Source organism: Mus pahari, chromosome 13 (assembly GCF_900095145.1).
Source record: "Mus pahari chromosome 13, PAHARI_EIJ_v1.1, whole genome shotgun sequence".
Lineage (NCBI taxonomy): Eukaryota > Metazoa > Chordata > Mammalia > Rodentia > Muridae > Mus > Mus pahari.
The window spans coordinates 18372253-18391200 of NC_034602.1; the positions used below are offsets into that span (position 1 = coordinate 18372253).

Consider the following 18948-nt stretch of genomic DNA (forward strand, 5'->3'; position numbering starts at 1 on the left):
CCGGACCTGCACCTCCTCAGAGGCCATCCTCACCGTTCTCTGGGAAAATCAGGGCCATATACTACTAGGGCAGGTGCCATGGGCTTTCACCTCCATTTCCACTCCATTGGGAGAGAAAAGACTCTGGGTAGCTCTTCTCTTAGGTCAGAGATAGGACAGGTTGCTCCTGGGCACTGAGTGTGCATAGGCCTGCAGGTACTTTTCATTCAAGTCCGACTCTCTGTCCTGACCACTCCTGCCTGGGGCTGAAGTGGAGACGACGCAGGGACATGGAGCAATCCCTAAAGGAACAGGCCTTGGGTTCAGCCTCACCAAACATCTAGGCCATCTCTTGTGTAAAGAGGCAAAGTCAGACGGAAGCAAAAGTGATCCTTACCTTAATTTCCTGCTTGATTCAGATTAGAAATGGGGGGGGGGGTTAATTAAATCATTTAAAGCAGTTCCTGACTATCATTCATGCCCAGGAAAGGCGTTGAAAAGAAACGTCAAGCTATTCTGAATCCCTGTTCTACCTTATGGAATGTTTGGATTCTCTAGATCCATAACCTACTTTCAAGCTATAAAGTTCCCTAACTCCGAATGCCTCCTTTATTTTTCAGAATAATGTGTGCAAGCCAGAAGTGCAGAAACCAGTTCTGTTCCCTTTCTGCAGACAAGGAGGCCGAGGTCAGAGACAATGACATGAGGAGCCCCAAATGGCTTGTTTCAGGAGCAATGGGGTTACATCTAGAAAATGGACCTTCCACAAGTGCCAAATTAGAAAACTGTCATTCATAATGAGAAACCATGTCATAATTCTGTTTGTATGGATGTGTTATACATGTATGTAGGCATAATTGTAAAGAAATATATGATGCAGAAGTTATTTTTTCCTTCATTGGTTATAACAGGAAAATGCTTTAGTGAGACGTTACCTATATAAACTTGGTGTAGTCTCTTAGAGGAATATTATGTAACCATTAAATGAATTGTGGAGAAAATGATCAGTGTTAATTTATAAATCTTACATTCATGCAAACTCTGTGTGTGAATATAGACACACCATGCACATATATCACAGACTTCATAGACACATAGATAAAGGATCATCAAATTTCCAACACTGGTATTAAAAAACCAAAGAGACAGTTTACTTTCTATACTTTAAAAATACTTGGATTACTGTTACATCGGGATATGTAGACCTTAAAAGGTGGGTTATGCTAATACTAGAGGTGAGTCCCAAACATGGGATAGTTGTATCAGCTCTGGAAAATGACCAAGCAACTGGTTTGAGAATGCTGCTAAATTTTCACCCTGTAATCTATTCCAAGGAATCTCTGTTAAGGAAATAATTTCAAATCATGAAAGATATATGTAAAAATATTTGATGGGGTTATGTATAATAGCAACAAGAGAAAGGAAATAATTTATATATGAATTTAAATCTGTCAAGTACACTACATTTGAAAGAATAGAAATGGTGTTTAGGAAAGTGTATTTCACGATCATGCTACAATGCAGAGGTAGTGCTTGCCCCCTATGGCATATCACAGCTGTGGGTGCTCCCTGTGGCATATCACAGCAGTGGGTGCTCCCTGTGGCATATCACAGCAGTGGGTGCTCCCTGTGGCATATCACAGTGGTGGGTGCTTCCTGTGGCATATCACAGTGGTGGGTACTTCCTGTGGCATATCACAGCAAGAGTGAGAGGGGCATGTGACAAGCGGGAAAGGTCAGAGTCTAATATCAGTTATGTTCTCATGGAAGAGTTTGTGTTTGTGTTTGCTATCATTTTCTGCACTCAATTCTTATTATGATCAGATTCAATTCTACAACAGAAATAATAAATTATATTTTAAACTGTTGAAGTGTTCTTCACCAATATAGTCCAGATAACCTGATAACTAGGAAAAGAAGAGGGAGGAGGAAGAGAAAGAGGGAGGAAGGAAGGAAGGGAGGGAGGGAGGGAGGAAGGAAGGAAGGAATCACCTGAAAGAAGTTTGAAAGATAATGCTCCGCTAGGGGTGAGGGTGGGGTGGGGGTGTGGGGTGTTGATCAGGACACTGTAAATCTACTAGGTAATGTTTTGTGTTGCTGAAGGACAGCATCATGGTAAATTTATGGGCATGATTAAGCATCAGTCTTCTGGACCCTAAAGAATATCACAGGGTACATTTAGGTAAGAAGTTCTTTTAAACTGAAACTTCAAGGAAAGTCATGCTTGCATTTGAATAGGACATTGGTTTGTTTATTTGTTTTCCCCTGCTTGGTACAAAACAAAAATTTGAATTTCCGGATTTGAGACTTTATGGAGATGAAGACATATTTTATAAATTCTATAATTTTGTTAGCCCCGTGTGATATTGTACAAAATACATAACATTTGATTTGAGACCTATTTGTAGGTAGTACAACTCCCGAGTGGGCGAGCAGGAGATCAGCACAAAGCCAGACGCGGGCTTCTCCTTTGGAGCATGGAAGGAGATGGCGAGGAGGTTTCCAGGGCACGAGGAGTTCAGAAGAGTTCACTAGACATCTATTTCGCGAGGTCAGTATGGACAAACACACAGACATTTACTTCTCAGTTGAATGTATTAAGAACGACATTGTGTGTCACAGCATCCATAAACACTTCATGATAGAAATGGGAAACATTTGTTGTGTTAAAAGGTTATGATTCTGTTAAAAAACAGAAAATCAATCACGAGAAGAAACTTTGCAACCTGGGACGCCCTCTAGCGCTCATATCGGAGAAACACAGCCAAATGTCAGTTGTCTATTAAAACACAAGCTTCAGCAAGATAAGGTAAAATCTCGCCCAAATTCTTCAAAGAAATGTCCTGTTTTTACATTTAAAAAATTTAAATGCCTCTTATTTTCGTTTCAGTGTTTTTTAAAGAATGACCCCAAGGAAAGTTTGATTTAAAAAGCAAGACTGTCTCACAAAACATTTCAACGTTTAAGTATATACTTGAATAAAAAGAAACATTATCAAAATCTTATGCTTGGTGAACACTTTAAGATTGGCTTTCTCCTTTCAAGTTCTTCCTTTCAATTTTTTTTAAAAGAATTATTGTTTAAATAGTAATGACTTCCTTGCAGAATTTATGGAAGAATTTTACACTGGCTCCTTCAGACGTGACAGTGGCAGGTGGCAGGTGTCATCAGCTTTAGAGTGCCACGCGTAAAAATGACTTCTCCACAGTCATGGGTCAAAAAAGCAAAGTCAGTTGTGTGTGTGTGTGTGTGTGAAATTATCTGTCCACCAAGATTTTTATCTTGTTGGAGGCAAATTCTTTTCTATTTTATATTTATATTAGGACAGCTCTTAGCATGTCTTCCAGCCCTAGACAGACATGCTTAGTTAAATTCCTCGATAAAACAATTTATATAAATGTACTAAAGCTAAAGGTAATTTTGAAGGATATTTTATAGCCTGACAGAGAGGAAGAAATAATTAGGTTAAATTAATAATAGAAATAAATAAACAAATAACAGGAGATTAAAGAAACAAATATTTAACAACAGAATATAGCAGAAGATGATACAATAAGAAATTTATCTACTTCAGTTTGTGGGCATAACATGTTTTAAAAGATAAAATTAATTAACATTCAGCTAGTTGTGACAATTTATGCCATGACTATATGAAGTCCTTGGTAAGAGCTGTCAATCACAGAAACCAATGTGAGAATTTCTCTTACATTTGACAACTCTGTAGCATGGAGGAAAGATAACAGAACCTGTTTCAGACAACTGAATAAACAACATAATTTTTAAAATGTGCCCCTCAAAATGACCACTTCTTGTCATTGTGTCTAAACAATGTAGTATGACCACTACTTAGATGCATATACTATGTGTGTACTAGCTATCACAAGAAACCTAGGGAGGATGCACACAGTATGTTTTGCCAAATATTAAAGCATTTTATATATGGATTTGAGCATCCTCAAGTTTTAACATCTGCAGGTCTTTGGAACCAAATCCTCTGCCCCTAAAGCAAAGCTCTGAGCCTGTATGTATATGCTATATACTTTATAACAGCCATAAACAGCTGTGGAGGCTGAACATGATGCCCTCCCCTCTCCCCCCGCCGCCGCCATAGTCTAGGGAGTTTTATTATTTGGTCTCCAGTCGGTGGCACTCTTTGGGCAGTTTAGGAAGGATGACTTTTCTGAAGGAAGTACATCACCTAAGCCAGGCTCTGAGGTTTAAAGCCTTGCACCAGTTCCAATGCTCTTGCCTTTCCTTGTTTGTTTGTTTGGTGAGCTCTCAGCTTGCTGTTACAGCTGCTTCCTCCCAGACAAGATCCACGCATAAATAAACCCTTCCTACTGCAAGATGCCTTGGCCATGGTATTTCTATTGCAGCAATAGGAAAGCAACTAAGGTAACAATAGGAAAGCAACTAAGGTAACAATAGGAAAGTAACTGAGGTAACAATAAAGTAACCAAGGTAACAATAAGAAAGTAACTAAGGTAACAATAAAGTAACTGAGGTAACAATAAAGTAACNAAGGTAACAATAAGAAAGTAACTAAGGTAACAATAAAGTAACTGAGGTAACAATAAAGTAACTAAGGTAACAATAAAGTAACTAAGGTAACAATAAGAAAGTAGCTAAGGTTACAATAGGAAGAAACTAACATAACAAGGAAAACATTTTATAACATCTACTGCAGAGGGATGTGCAGTAGTCTAGCATGTTTTCTGACTCACCATAATGGTGCAAAAGTGGTATGTATTCAATAGAAAGTGTACCTTGAGTTTTAATGCAGATCTTTTCCCTGGCTAACTCTATGTGATCCAGTTCTCTGTTAGATTGCTAGGGTGCAGCATGGGACCACGAGTCAGGCACAGGATCCCAGACAGGAACAGTTCCAATCCCATAGCATTGTGTGTTGCCAAGTGAGAATGACTTAGGATGGGTTTATGCAATCTTAGGACAAAGATGGTCTGTCTGAGTATATACATTCTATGGCTCAGTTTCTTAGACTGTGCGTCATGTAATATAACTGAATGTGGGCATCATAAAAATTTGGTAATATGTTTTTGAATGCAGAATCACCCAAAACTGATTTACGATCAACTTGAGGTGGTTCAGGCAGTGTGACCTGTGTGTTATCATTTTGTTTGACTGCTGCTTGATTCTAAGCACACACCATGAGCCCTTTGCCCCACTCATACCATGCAATGCCAACACTGAAGCACACAGGCTCAGACTGCAAACTGTGTCTGCTGTGAACTGGAGGGCTTACTATATAGACAGGGGTTTCTGATTTCATGGAAATATTATGATTCAATTATGAGAGTCAGACTTTTAGTAGTTTTGTAGCATCATTCTTAGCATGTAAATGTAACTTAGTATAACTTTAGGAGGTACTGCTAGGTGGTTTGAGTTTTTTTTAAAAAAAGATTTATTTTTATTTATACAAACACCTGTGTCTGTTCACCACATGCACGTGGGTGCTGGACCCAGAAGAGGAACTCCAATCCTCTGGAGCTGGAGAAGCAAGTGGGTGTGAATGCCTGACCTTCTTGGGAACTAAACCCTGGGTCCTCTACAAGAGAAGAAAGCTCCCCTAAGCACCGCGCCATCTCTTCAGCTTCAGGATGTTTGATTTTGAAAATGACTGAGTTGTCTTGAATTTTATTTAAAAAGTTGTTCAGTGAATTTTCATTTGTGGTTAAGGCAGACGTACCTGTCATTTCTGCCATTTTATGCCCATTTAACATATATAGGACTTATGTTAACATATGAGGACACCATATAAAGTGATATTCGCAGAACTGAAGGTTATAATATGAATGCTTTCTGTCCCTGGTTGCATTTTGTGACACAAGCACTTTGTGACAGTGGCTCAGATGGAGACACTGATGTCACAGGGATAAAGTGACTTGCTCAAGGAACTCCAGGTGAGCCCCCAAACTGTCACTTCATATACGTGACTCTTTCAGGAAACTCATATCTTTCTTTGTAAGTTTTGGTTAATAACAAGCTAGGTGACTTCTTTTCCTTTCATTTGTCACTCCATCAGCAGATTTCATCCTTAGTGATAAATATGAATGGCACTTACCGGCTTGAGTTTGTATACTCAAGTTTAGAGTGCCTAGGACTGGCCACAGACTCGATATCTCCGTAGGGATTGTCCACATTGTCAGCGTTTGTGCTCTGCACATGACCACTGTTATAGGGAAAAGCAAAGGATTTAGATTAGTTGAGCAAAGCAAATAAGGAATGTTACATTTGTTGATCAAAAGCACAAGAAGGAAAATATGATGTCAGATGACAATTGGAATGAGAAACAAGAAAGGGAGGGAGGGCTCTTTGTCCTCTGAATGTGAGCCCCCTATGCTGGGGTCAGCGAATTGAGAAGGCGGGAGCTCAGGGCCTCAGAGCTCAGAGACTGGGCTTCTGCTGCTCAAGACACAAGGTGGAAGCCAGGGCATTGGGGGTGGGTGGGTTGGTGCTGGTATCTGCTGGAGACAGTAAGGCTCCTGTGGGGACATACCCTAGGAGGTGTCAGGACCCTGGGTCCCAGTGATGAGCTCTCAGGAGGTTAAAAGGCTGAGCACATCAGCAGGCCAATGAGTAAGAGTTTCTGGCATTAAGGTTAAAACACCAGTCAGCTCCATTGGAAAGCAGTAAGGATGAGGAAGTTCCCATCAAAGTCTGGGCCCCGCCCCCATGTCCTCTCACCTCCTTTATTTCAAGGTGATCCTTCAAACTAAGAACAAAATGGGGAGATGGCTGAAGATTAACAATGCACTCTGGCCTCCACAGAGCCTGAGTGATGGCAGGGAAGGGAGGGGTCTTCCATGTGTGAGCTCGGCTTTACCAGTTACATGTCGTTTCTGACCAACGACGTGAGTAGGAGCAATAAAGATATTTTCTTTCATAAAACATCCCATAATTAAAACAGAAAATGTGTCATTCCTCATTTTATAATTTAATCAAAATCTCTAATAAATGTTTGATAACACTTTCAGTATCAAACAGGCACCGTACCAGAAGTACACTGGAGGATGTTAGAACACATGTGTTAAGAGTGGTCTGAACGCAGAGTAGGAGGAAGTACAATTGGACATAAATATGGCATATTTTAAAACAACAAGAAATGTCACTTACGTATACAGAGGAATGTATTTACTCCTAGTACTTGGACTCACACTTAGAAAAAGAAAAAAAAAACGGGCAATTGAGTTATTGATATTTTAAACAATTATCAAATTACAATAACAATTCTTAAATTTAAAGGCCCTCAGAGATACAGGAATTGACCTCACTTGTCACCCCAAGCCCCCTAAAAACGCAGCAAACTCATAAGAACCTCAATAAAAAGATGTAAGTAACATGTTTTGATTAACACCCAAACATTTCATGAACACTCATTCATGAACGATTCATATGAGCTGAGCTCCTTGTTTGGGACAGGACCATAGTTCTAGCACCGGGGGCTTAGTCAGGAAGATTATGAGTGGGAGATTAGCAGAACAAAATAAAAACTCAATCATATGTTTTATTTATTTAAGTACTTNAGTGGTATTATCAACAATTCTACTTTGCTATGAAATGCAAAGCTTACTTTTTTTCTTTAGTGTTCTAGTCTTATACAAACAATCCTTTAATTTTAATACTGAAATCTATGTTGAGGTGTTATACATTTGATAAGACATTTTGGTAATAATTATAAATAATTTATCATTAATACATTTATTATATATCATACATAATATACATAAATGATTTAATAATTCTAATTTAAGAAGTGCAAATATTATGTTTAGATGTGGCTTAATAAAATGCACATTTAAAGTTCTACTTAACATTTTTTAAATTAAAATATGATTACATCATTTTCCCCAACACATTTCCTCCCTCCAAGTCCTCTCAGATTACCTCTCCTGCTCTCAAAACCATGGCCATTTTTTTATTTGCTGTTTACTCTCTTTCCCCTAAATCTGTCAGTGCAGCGTGCTGGGCTTGTTTAGCGTCACTTCTGTGGTTTCAGGGCTGAGTACTTGGTGTTGAAAGCCAACCAGAGACTCATTCCCTTGGGAGACCATTTCTTCCATTTTCAATCCCAAGACTTAGTAATCTCCTCAGTAACGGGAGCAATATGTACAGTAATCGCCTGCTGGGGTTGCGTACTCTCCCATGATGGTGCCTGCTTGACTCACACTGTTCTGCATAGCTGGCCCCAGTATTTGTGACGTTGCCTCTCATAACCTCTGGTCATTAAAGCTGCCTGTTGTGACTCAGCACGCATCACACTGCACACCATCTATTTGACTACGGAATAAACTACTCATGCAAATGAATGAGAACGTCTTAATTATGGTGATGGACTGGATTTCTGACTGACACCCTTAGAGAATGTGAGCACCAAGTCGTTTAGAGAGATAAATGTAAAATCAAATAAAGTGTTTTATAGGAACGAAGGAAACGAAGATAACTTCTTCCTTTCCTTCATTCCTATAAAATACTTTAACATAAAATACTTCACAGATAAGGGACGAGTTTATATTAAAACACACAAAATAGTAAAGTCTTTACTGATAAATTGTGAGCTGCATGAGAAACTAATACTTAAAAACAAAAATAAAGAAACTAATACTTCATTTCTGCAAAAAGCATTCTAATAGAGAAATCATGTGTGAGACAGAGACACTTCCATATGTACTGTTAATAAAAAATTTCTATTTTATCACATTCATTCATATATTCAGTGTATTTCTTGGATGCTTACATGTGTGTGTGTGTGTGTGTGTGTATGTCTGTGTGTGTGTTTGGGTGCTACACATGCTTTGTCATATTTGTAAAGATCAGAAGGCAGCCTTCTGAACGATTAGTTCTCTCCTTCCATCGTGTAGACTGCAGAAACCACATGCACTCATGCAATAGATTTAGTGGCAACTGCCTTTTTTTTTTTTTTTTTTTTTTTTTTTTTTTTTATCCAATAAGCCATCTTTTCAGCCTTCTGTAAAGGATTTCTAAGAAATCCAGATTTTTAAACATAAACATTTTACACTGAGGAAGCAGAAAACAAACTATCAGCACAACAGATAGAATATATAAGAGGGGGAGGTGTAGCTATGAAAATAGAAGTGACATGTACATTTACAACAGTGATTATCAGCAATTAGGTATATGTACTTGTGGGACCATGAAAGGCAGCCTGTTTTGGTTGAGCGAGACTTGCTCTGGGAGACCCAGTAGAAAACTCTCCAAGGGACAGAACAGTGAGCCATGTTCCCAGAGACAGGTGCCTGACACCACAGAGCCTCCACCTCCATAATTCTGTGACTTTGAGTCATGCAGACAAAGCCCCAAGCTCCTGGCATTCTAGCTAGACTCCTCCCCACAGTTACCTGGCAACAACAAGGTAGCCCAGCCCACTATAAAAGTAGCTGCTTGACCCCTCCTCGCTCTCTTAAGCTCTCACCTTTCTTACTCTCATCTCTAGCTCTCCTCTCCCTCCCTTCCCCATTCTATTTATGGGGCCATGGCTGGCCCCTCTTTCTTTTTCCTTCTATTTTTCTCCCTGCCTTTCTACAATAATGCTCTAAAACCTGAGACCATCTCTGCTCATCAAGGTCCGCCATACTTAAACAATGGAATAGGCTTTCTCCTAAAGAGCAGAGTCTAACCTTCCCCTGGAAAGCCTTCCTTCCAGCCATGGACTGGACCAAGAACTCTCACCGAGTGGGAATCACCCAGGGCCCCATCTCTCCCTGACCTCTCCTCTCTTCAGGGATGACCGAGCTGTCCCCGGAGCCCCCACTTTGTTCTCAGCTCTTCTGTGGTATCCAGCAGTGTCTGGGATGCCTGAGACTGAGAACCTGTTATCTCTGGCCTCTGTGAGGCCCAGAGACCTTGGACTGCCCCTTGTCCACCTGCCGCGGGCTGGGGTCTGTGGCTTCCTACAGCCAGTCACCCACCGGGGCCACGTGTAAAGAGTGTGGCAGTCCTTGTCTGCCCGCCCAGAGCATCGGAACTCTGGCGGGACGCGGGTTTTCTCCCATCCCCTTTATTCCCCCACACCTGCTGCCCAATATGTACTCTGCAATTCTAACAAAGTATAAATTCATATTTGTAATGAAAAATTACTTTTAATTGGGAAAATTCTAAACGTCGGCCCCAGTATGTAATGGGAACTTAAGCACTGCTGGTGGGAGAGTCCATTGGTTCAATTCATATGAAGATGAATATGAAAATAACTAGAAGATAAGGAGGGCACCCCTTTCAATCCAGACAGTATAAAGACATAATTTGGTATGATTCAAATGATTGATCAGTCCAGAAATATTTTTATACTTGGGTATGTGAAAGTACATGGATATTGTTTCAACTGAAATTTAAGTAAGAAACATGATATGGATAGGCGAGTGAACTGTGATATAACTGTTCAACCAAATTCTATCCTACAGACAAAACCAAACATCGACAGACCAGAGAGCCTAGATGTGACTGTTAGGAGCATAATGGTGGATACAATGTTACTTGGTATAAACATAGGCAAGATACCATGCATATCGAGTTTATAAAAGGAATTTAATGCTGTATGTTGGGTTAGTAACAGTAGACTATAAAGGGATAAAAGACCACATGAAAATGTGGACTATCAAACCCATAACAATGCTTCTGAAAGGAGGCAGATAAAGAGCCTCAGGCATTTCCTTTGTGTTGTAATTTTTTTCCCAATAGAGGGAGGAGATCCAAAAATATTTTGTATTTTTATCTACATGTGTTTTAAGTATAAAATATTCAGATTTAATTACTTAGGAGAGACCATGACCAGAGTTGTATCATCTATAAAGGAAAACAAAATAGTGACTTTTTTGAAAACAAAGCCACAAAGATTTTTATATTCAATGGATGGAATTGTACACAGAAGAACACCAATAATAAAACCACCACTTTAAGCATGACAACAACACAAATATGTGATATGAAAGTTGATCAAATATGCCATTTAGAATCCCCTTTATATGAAGCCCATGGAGTGCCACAATATTGTAACTATTTGCTTATACAGTACTCACAGTTTTAAAACACACATTTAACTGTCAGTTTGGAGGGTAAAGAGAGGCCAGATGTGGAGCAACCGAAATGGGATTTGGATCCTCCTCTCAGCCCCATTGTTGGTGTCTCCCACCCCCCACTAACCACTCCCCCTCCACAGGAATACCAGAGTGCTACCCAGCTCTCCCAGAATGCAGTGCCCTCGGACCGCCCACCATCGCTCGGACTGCCCACCATCGCTAGGACTGCCCACCATCACTAGGACTACCGCGGTAACTTCAAAGGACTCAAGGGCATGTTGGGAACCCTTCCTAACCCTTCCTTGTACTTAAGCAAGTCCGATCAATAAAAATTCGAGCCTTGATCAGAATTCTTGCCAAGGCCTCCATATTTCTTTTCACAGCCCTTTTCCCTTTTAGGAGTTCCCGCTCTCCAGTGCGAATCCAGACCGGAGTGTTTCTGCAGGCAGAAACACTCACCCCATGACTGTTGGATTAAGGTCTCTGGGACATTCTTCATCTAAAGTCAGGCCCCACTCGTGCCCTCAGTGGGGACATTGGGATTTTGGTGGTAAGGAAAGAGACAGCAATGACAACATTAGAAGTCAAACTTACAAATTGATTGGTTTGGCTGGCGCTGAGAACAATCTCGTCTGAAATCTGTCCCAAAGTCCTCCGACCATCTAAAGACATTGGTGAAATAAACAACTATTTAATGATATTATTGTAATTTCATAGATTCAAGCTTTGGTGTCCTTCCCCGGTGTCTCACAACATAGCTGAGCCTAAACTCTGGGAAAGTCCTTTCCAAGTGTCCTGGCAACTCTGGGTGGATTACGGCTTTGCCTTCTGAGTGTGCGGGTCCTGCCTCTTTGCTCAAACTTCTACCTTGTGTCCTCAAGCTGGGGTGTGCCCCATTTCCCCCTTTTCCAGGTGACACGGCTTTCCTATGTGAAATGTTTAGCTTCAGTTTCATAACAGATACTTTCCCTCTGAGACACTTTTCAGCCTTCCCTTTTACAGCTTTGCACAGAGCCTGAGTTAGAAAAAGTATCTTCTGTGAGAAGGATTTAAGATATTCAAATCATTTAATACAAGTGAAATGGCCAATTTTTATGTGATACAAAATTCCTCTGAATAGAAGGATCTTTAAAAAAAAAATAAATGAAGTCTATACATTTTTTTGTCCCTTAACTGATTTTCACTTCTAGTTAACAAACAGATGTTTGAGTGTTTATATAAAGCTATGTTTTTTTCCTCTCATTATTTCTTTCTCTCTGAAATTCAAGAAATTTTACAGGGGAATGAGGGCTTCCTAATTGGGGGCTCAGGAACTCCTTAGAATGTGGTTGGCTTCCCTCTTTATATTGTAAATTTTATATTCTCAGAAACTTCATTATGAGAAACCATCCAACAGCTGATCCAGACTTAACACTATGAGCTGTGACACTGAGCAAAAGGGGACAAGGAAACAGGAAACAGGAAGTGCTTCGCAAGCATGAAGGAAGGCTTCTGAGGCAGTATTGAGAGGACAAAAGTCAGGGTGTTATGAGTGTTTGAGGTTCATCCTTACACAGAGCTGTTAAAGTGATGGGGGCACCGCAGGACTCTGCAGAGAGCACGGTGAAACCGGGCACTGAGAGTTCCCTGGAAATGGAAGGTAACACAGAACAGGCAAATGTCAGGTTGGTTACATGTCTTATCAAGTGGCTTGGGTTCCATGTTCTGAAAAAAGATGGAGGTAGCCAGAGAGATGGCATAGACAGATCCATAGTCTAGAGAAGGTGCTCCAGATACAGTAAGGATTCAGAACCAATAGTTCACATGACAACGTCTTTTTAACAGTCAGCAGTGGAATCAATGGCCATCTCTCTGAGAGCTCTGTGTACTAGGCAATCACATAACTGGTGATGTTATACACCAGGTTACAACTTACAAATCTTCCTATTAGACTTGGACAGCTAAGTTCTAGATCCCATTTCCAGAAGTATGCTCAGCATAGATTACCTGAAAGAATGACTCCTTTGTGTCTCCATTATTTAACATTCTTCTGTAATTTTCAAAGCCACTACAAATGGCTTTGAGGGAGAAATCGTTAAATAGTCAACATTTTCAGTATGGACAATGAGGAAATGTTTACAGTTTCCAATGACTTATGATCATACCACTTTCACATTTAATCCTAACAATAGAATATCACAGTGACTTGAGTTTGAGTTGAGTTGCAGTCATAGCAAGAAGTAGGCACCATGGTCAGGGATGCTCACTAACCTGTGTTATGGCTGGTAGTCTTTCATATCTTCTCAGTGAAAAACACTGTGAAATGTGGTCAGCAGCTTTTTCCACGGTTGTTTCTTCTGGGTCAAGTTTTGGTGGTAGCATCTTGTCCCAAGGAACATCTTCATAAGCTCTGGGAATTATTAAATATAGACATACTTAATAAAAAATATACAAAGTACATATAAAATATATATTCACAGCAGGGTAGGAAGACCATCCAGTTTATAAATGTTATGTCTTTGAAAATGGATTTTGGAACAGGGGATCAGGTAGGCAACCTTCATTTTTCCTCCTATCCTCCAATTCCAACCCCCCAGGTTATTCCTAGCTTTGGCGTAATCAGTCCTAAATGGGATGTCCCCATCAAATTCTTCTCCTTAGGGCTTATGAAACCCTTGGGGAGAGGAAGGAGAAAGATTATAAAATCCAGAAGGGGTTCAGGACATCAAGGAAACAAAGCCATCTAAACACAGACAGCCAAACATGAACTCACAGACACTTGCATGTGCCTGGGCTGGGTAGGGAGGGGAAGTGGACACAGGTACCCAACCTTAACCCAGAAGCTATCTCCAGTTGATAAGTGCTTGCAAATGAAAACTGAGTCTTCTCCAACAGAGTCTAGTGGTTGTACAGATTGCTCTCCATGTTTAGCTGTAGATGGCCCATGTAATTCATAACAACATCATATACATCTAATAAGCACATTTCTAAGACTCCAGTCTACTGGTGCTCACATTACAGGGATCCTTCCACTTTAATGAAGAAATGAAATTGAAGTATGGAGCATATCTGCATCATTCAGTGCATGAGGGGAGACAGGCTATGGCCAGCATGGAATATCTGTTCCCTTATTCTTGTTAAATAGACTTTAATTATTTCATTGGAAGAAAACACCTTACTTCTGTGTCGAGGATTTGTAAAATGAATCTTTTGTGTTATATTTCTTGTCTAGCTGGACAAGTGGTTCACTATCATCCTATAACAGGAAAAAGAAGTTAAAATATACCAAGCATAAATAGAATTACTATATTTCTTATACACTTATTTTCTGAATTTCCTTATTCTTCAAGATTTACATAATGATGTAAACTATGTGTCTGTATATATGGTTCAATATTTAACTCAGATTCTTTAACACACTCATCTCCACCCATAGTTACCCTTGAAGTGTATTAAAGACACTAAAATCTGGTTTCTTCTTAAAATCCCAGCGAAAAACACAGGACTGTTAGCTATGATCACTATGATATGCATCCTGTTTCTAGACCATACTCATTTTTTGATTACATTTTCATATTGATATTGATCAATATCTTCCATTTTTATATACTTACCTCATGCCTATTCTACTCTATAAACTTTTTACAGCTTTCTTAGATTCTTCACATATATAAGAATATAAATATTTCTGGTTTTGTGCCTAGTTTGTCTTAGCATATGGTTCTATGGATTTATTCATGCTGTTGCAAATAGCAGACCTACATTTTACAGCTGAATAATATTCTAGTGTATGCACATATATCCATTTTTCTTTACCCATTCATTTGTAGATGGGCACTTAGGTAGTCAACCAAGCTTTACTTTATAATTTTTTTCTTAACCTAGGCAGGGGTCACATGCTTATAATTCCAGCATTCGGGACCTGGAGATAGGAGAATCTGGAATAAAAGGCTAGCCTCAGCCACACAGCAAGTTTGAGGCTATCCAGGACTACATGATATCTGTCTCAAAAAAAAAAAAACCCAATAAACTTAAATTTTAAAATAATTATCCTGTATATAAATTCTGTATTTCATTGATTTTTAACTTTATGTGCTTTAAGTTTTCATATATTTAGTTTGATTTGTCATTTTCTCATACCCTCAGATTGAAACATATCAATTCCTTCTTTTATAATATAATCATGTAAAGTTACATTTTCTTCTTAGCAAAATCTTAATTGCATGTTACTCAAGTAGATATATTATATCTTATCATGTTTCAAATATTTTTAATTTCTCTTAAAATTCCTCTTTGACAACAAATAATAGTTGAAAATATATTCAATTTTGAAATATTTTGTTTCCCTAAATATGTAATCTGTTTGTTGATTATAGGTGAACTCTGTAGTGTCACAATCTAAATGGCACAGAAGTTGTCTGTGCTTCTTTTAGAGGTTTGTTAATTCTTGCTATATATGTCTTAGACATTTCACTTTGAACCTCATGTTTTGACAAATCTACCACAAGCAGGGCCTTTATATGTTGTAACAATTTTTGTCGTGGAACTTATTTAGTTTGATCTGCTACAGACTGTCTATACTTTGAGTAAGCTGTCAACACTCTTAACTGATTAACTTTTAAGGTGTTTGCATCTTGTATTTACAGTTAGCCTCTTGTAGATAGTGTAGTGTGCGTTGCTTAGTTATCTTCTGACGATTTCTGTATTTTATTGTAACTATTAACATATGGAAGTCAGGTGTAGGATTTTATGTAAGTTCTCAGTCTTCTGTCTGTTTCTTGTTCTCTGTTTGCTGTTGCTGCTTTAAAAAAAATCCAGCTGGTAATCCATTTGCCTTTATTTTATACCCTTACCACACATTGTAATATTCTGGAGACTATACTATCTAAAAAACTTTAGGAGCAATGTTATTTTTTACTAATAAGTTTGGATACACTAGAAGGAAAAAATTTTTCATTATTCAGTTTCTTATAAGGCATATCTATTGGGAATTTATTTTCTTCTTTTTTCTTTACTCAAAAGGTTCTTTATTTAGCATTTCAATATATTCAATACATTTGGGCCCCCAAATATATCCATATTCTAAACTTGGGAAAGGGTAATTTACTTTGTAGATGGAATTAAATTGTTCATCAAGTGACCATAGATTGAGAAAAATTATCTTATTGTTATAGCACAATTTAGTCACAATTTTCATGAAATTGAACTACGGAGGCAGAAGAATACATCTCAGCACATGGGAGGATTCAGCATATCATGCCAGTTTTAACCATGAAGACAAATGCCATAGCTAAAGAGCACAGGCAGCTTATGGAAACTGGTTAAAACACAGCGAGTCTTGTCAACTACAAATGTGTGTCTCTTGGTAAAGTTAATAAAATTTCAGAAATTAGTTCTCCAGATTTTTTTCACTTTTTTCCTCTTTTCTTACAAATTCCCAACTCCATTCAGTGTATGCAGGGCTTTTCAAACCGTCCTCACAGTATATGATATTTTCTGTTATTTTTTAATTTTCCCCTTCTTTTAATATGTTTCCTTAAACTTGATGTTTAAAATAGCTTAAAATAAAAATAAATAACTTATATAAGATTGAAATAAACTGTAACATTTATTTTCATAATGTTAATACTTCTGGTTACATTCTTTTTGTTATTAAGCCCATAAGTCTTTTAAGATTTTGAAGGTTTTAGTTATGTAATTTACATTTGTTCTTTTTCTTTAAATACATTCTTTTTCTTTGCAAAGATTTCCAGTCTTTTCATTTTTATGAAAATATCTTCCACTACATCATTGATATGACTAATTTTGACACACCTGAAAAAAGAGGACCCCAACTGAGGAATCGCCTTCATCAGATTGAAGAAGTTTCTTAATTTATGCATCTCCATTTTTGTATGTTATGTACTGAGTACAACATATAACCTAATGTTGAAACTACTTTTGACATTCAATCTTACATCTGTCAGAATGACTAAGATCAATAACACAAGTGACAGCTCATGCTGGAGCACATGTGGAGCAAGGGAGACACTCTTCCATTGTTGGAGGGAGTGCGAACTTGTAGAGCTGCCACGGAAATATTTGATCATATTCACTTTCATTCTTCCCTCCATATCACCTGGCCCTGCTCGACACACATTTCTTCCGATCTCACGTCCTCTTATATTTTTATAATACACTCCAGTCATCCACCAGGACATGGGAAACCTACCAGTAACTGCGTCCCCAAAGAAAGGTGAATTTCTCTGTAGTCAGCCATCAACTATCAACTGCTCCTTACAAAGGGGTGGGACGCTGATAGCTCCTCCCCCTTCACGCTGAAAGTATTTCCTTGCTTGATCTTGTGTCTATCAGTCGCCACAACTGCTGTGAGCATGCCCAGAGGACCGCACCTTATAGCGTTTCTCCCCTTCTGGCTATTACATCCTCTCTCCTCCACTGCTTCTGTGACGTTCCTAAGCCTTGGTGGGGGTGGGTTGTGGTAGATATCCATCTAAGGCTAAGCATTCACCGTCAGGAATTCTCAGTACTTTGAATGGTAAAGACTCTCAACCCCTACTCTTTGCAGTAAGAAGCTGCTCTGACAAAGGCTGACAAATCAGGCAGTGTAGGGGAACACGTTCCCAGAGGTCTCAAAGTTTTGCAAAGAACCAATTTGTAACATTGACGATCGCATGTTTGTTTTCTGTATCCTTAACTTATTTTTCCTTTCCTGTACTTTGTTTTTACATTGATTTTTACCTTTTTTTCTCATTTCACGAAATGTACCTTGTTTGCCTATTGAATTGTGGGGCTTTCTTGTGTTCTAACACACATTTTAAAGGCAGGTCCTGTCAGGGTTGATTACAGTTCCCACCCACACATTTCACAAGGACATTTTAATTTCCCTTATAAACACCTTCTAGCTTCTCTTATGGTTGTGAATTATTCTCTGGATGATGATCATCCATAAACACACCTTTCTGTTTCCAAATACATAATCTGGAAGGGTATTTTGTTCTGTTGTAATTGTCTTATGCTCAAAGACCATGCAGTTTGTAAGTTAAAGATATAATTTGTAGAGACTTGTTTTAGGACATTGTGGTTATTTGTATAAATACTCCTGGAAAAAAGTACATGCATGCATTATTTTTCATGATCTAATATATCATTTTACATGATGCTTTAATATCTTGTATATGCTTTTGTTTCTAGTAGGGTAAGCAGGTGTTTTATATCCATGCGTTCTGGCAGTCTGTTTTTTTGACCTAAACATAGAAAATACATAATTTCTGACTCCGAGTTTGAAACTAGTACCTTATATATCCTCTACGACCTACATGCCTTTTAAAAATCTTATTTTAATTTTGTTTGCATTGGCTTCCTGTTATTCAATGAGTTCTGTTGTTTGTCTATTTCTTTGGTATTTAATCTACAAATTGCAATGTGAAGACATATTTTCAAGGATTAAAAATAACTAGTACTTTGACTCTTTCCTAGGAAAGAGTTATGTTTAACTGCTGACCGTCCTTCAGATTAATTATTCAATTGTATCTTCATTCAATATATATGTGTTTAAAACCCCGCAAGGTCATTGCTATTGTTTTATAGTCATTTATATCAACCATGAATTTATATTTCTGCTCTTGACTCTTGCCTGTATCTCTGATCACAGTGTCTCCTTCCCTACTGACTAATGAATAAATATTTTCTTTAGTTTTTTTCTGCTTTAGGATAAAATGTATGGTCTTGACAAAAATCTCTTGAATTATTAATGTTCTTCAAGTGTAAGAGTGGCAGAGTGGTCACGTAGTGGTCGCAGTCTGACTTGGATTGCAGCAATGATGGGGTTCGATCTCTGCCTACTTTTGGTCACATTTCCAGCTGCTATGGCTTTAGAGAACGCTCTTGTTTCAGCCGTTTCAAGACTATCACGGTCTTTTTTTTTTTTTTTTTTTTT

The 18948-nt window shown here is 38.5% G+C and overlaps 1 protein-coding gene across 2 annotated transcripts in view; it reads right to left on the reverse strand.

The window, feature by feature from the left end:
• Spata48 (spermatogenesis associated 48) overlaps positions 1–18948 on the reverse strand; it is a 53175-nt gene that overhangs the window by 11311 nt on the left and 22916 nt on the right. The window contains exons 3-7 of one of the 2 annotated variants that reach the window (XM_021211286.1): positions 14189–14265; positions 13281–13419; positions 11625–11692; positions 7114–7155; positions 6062–6169 (exon numbers count right to left, since the gene is read on the reverse strand). In XM_021211286.1, coding sequence (XP_021066945.1) covers positions 6062–6169; positions 7114–7155; positions 11625–11692; positions 13281–13419; positions 14189–14265 — 434 coding nt within the window. Of the gene's footprint in view, positions 1–6061; positions 6170–7113; positions 7156–11624; positions 11693–12442; positions 12656–13280; positions 13420–14188; positions 14266–18948 lie in introns of those variants that run through there. The other variant, XM_021211287.1, reaches the window with a different exon arrangement.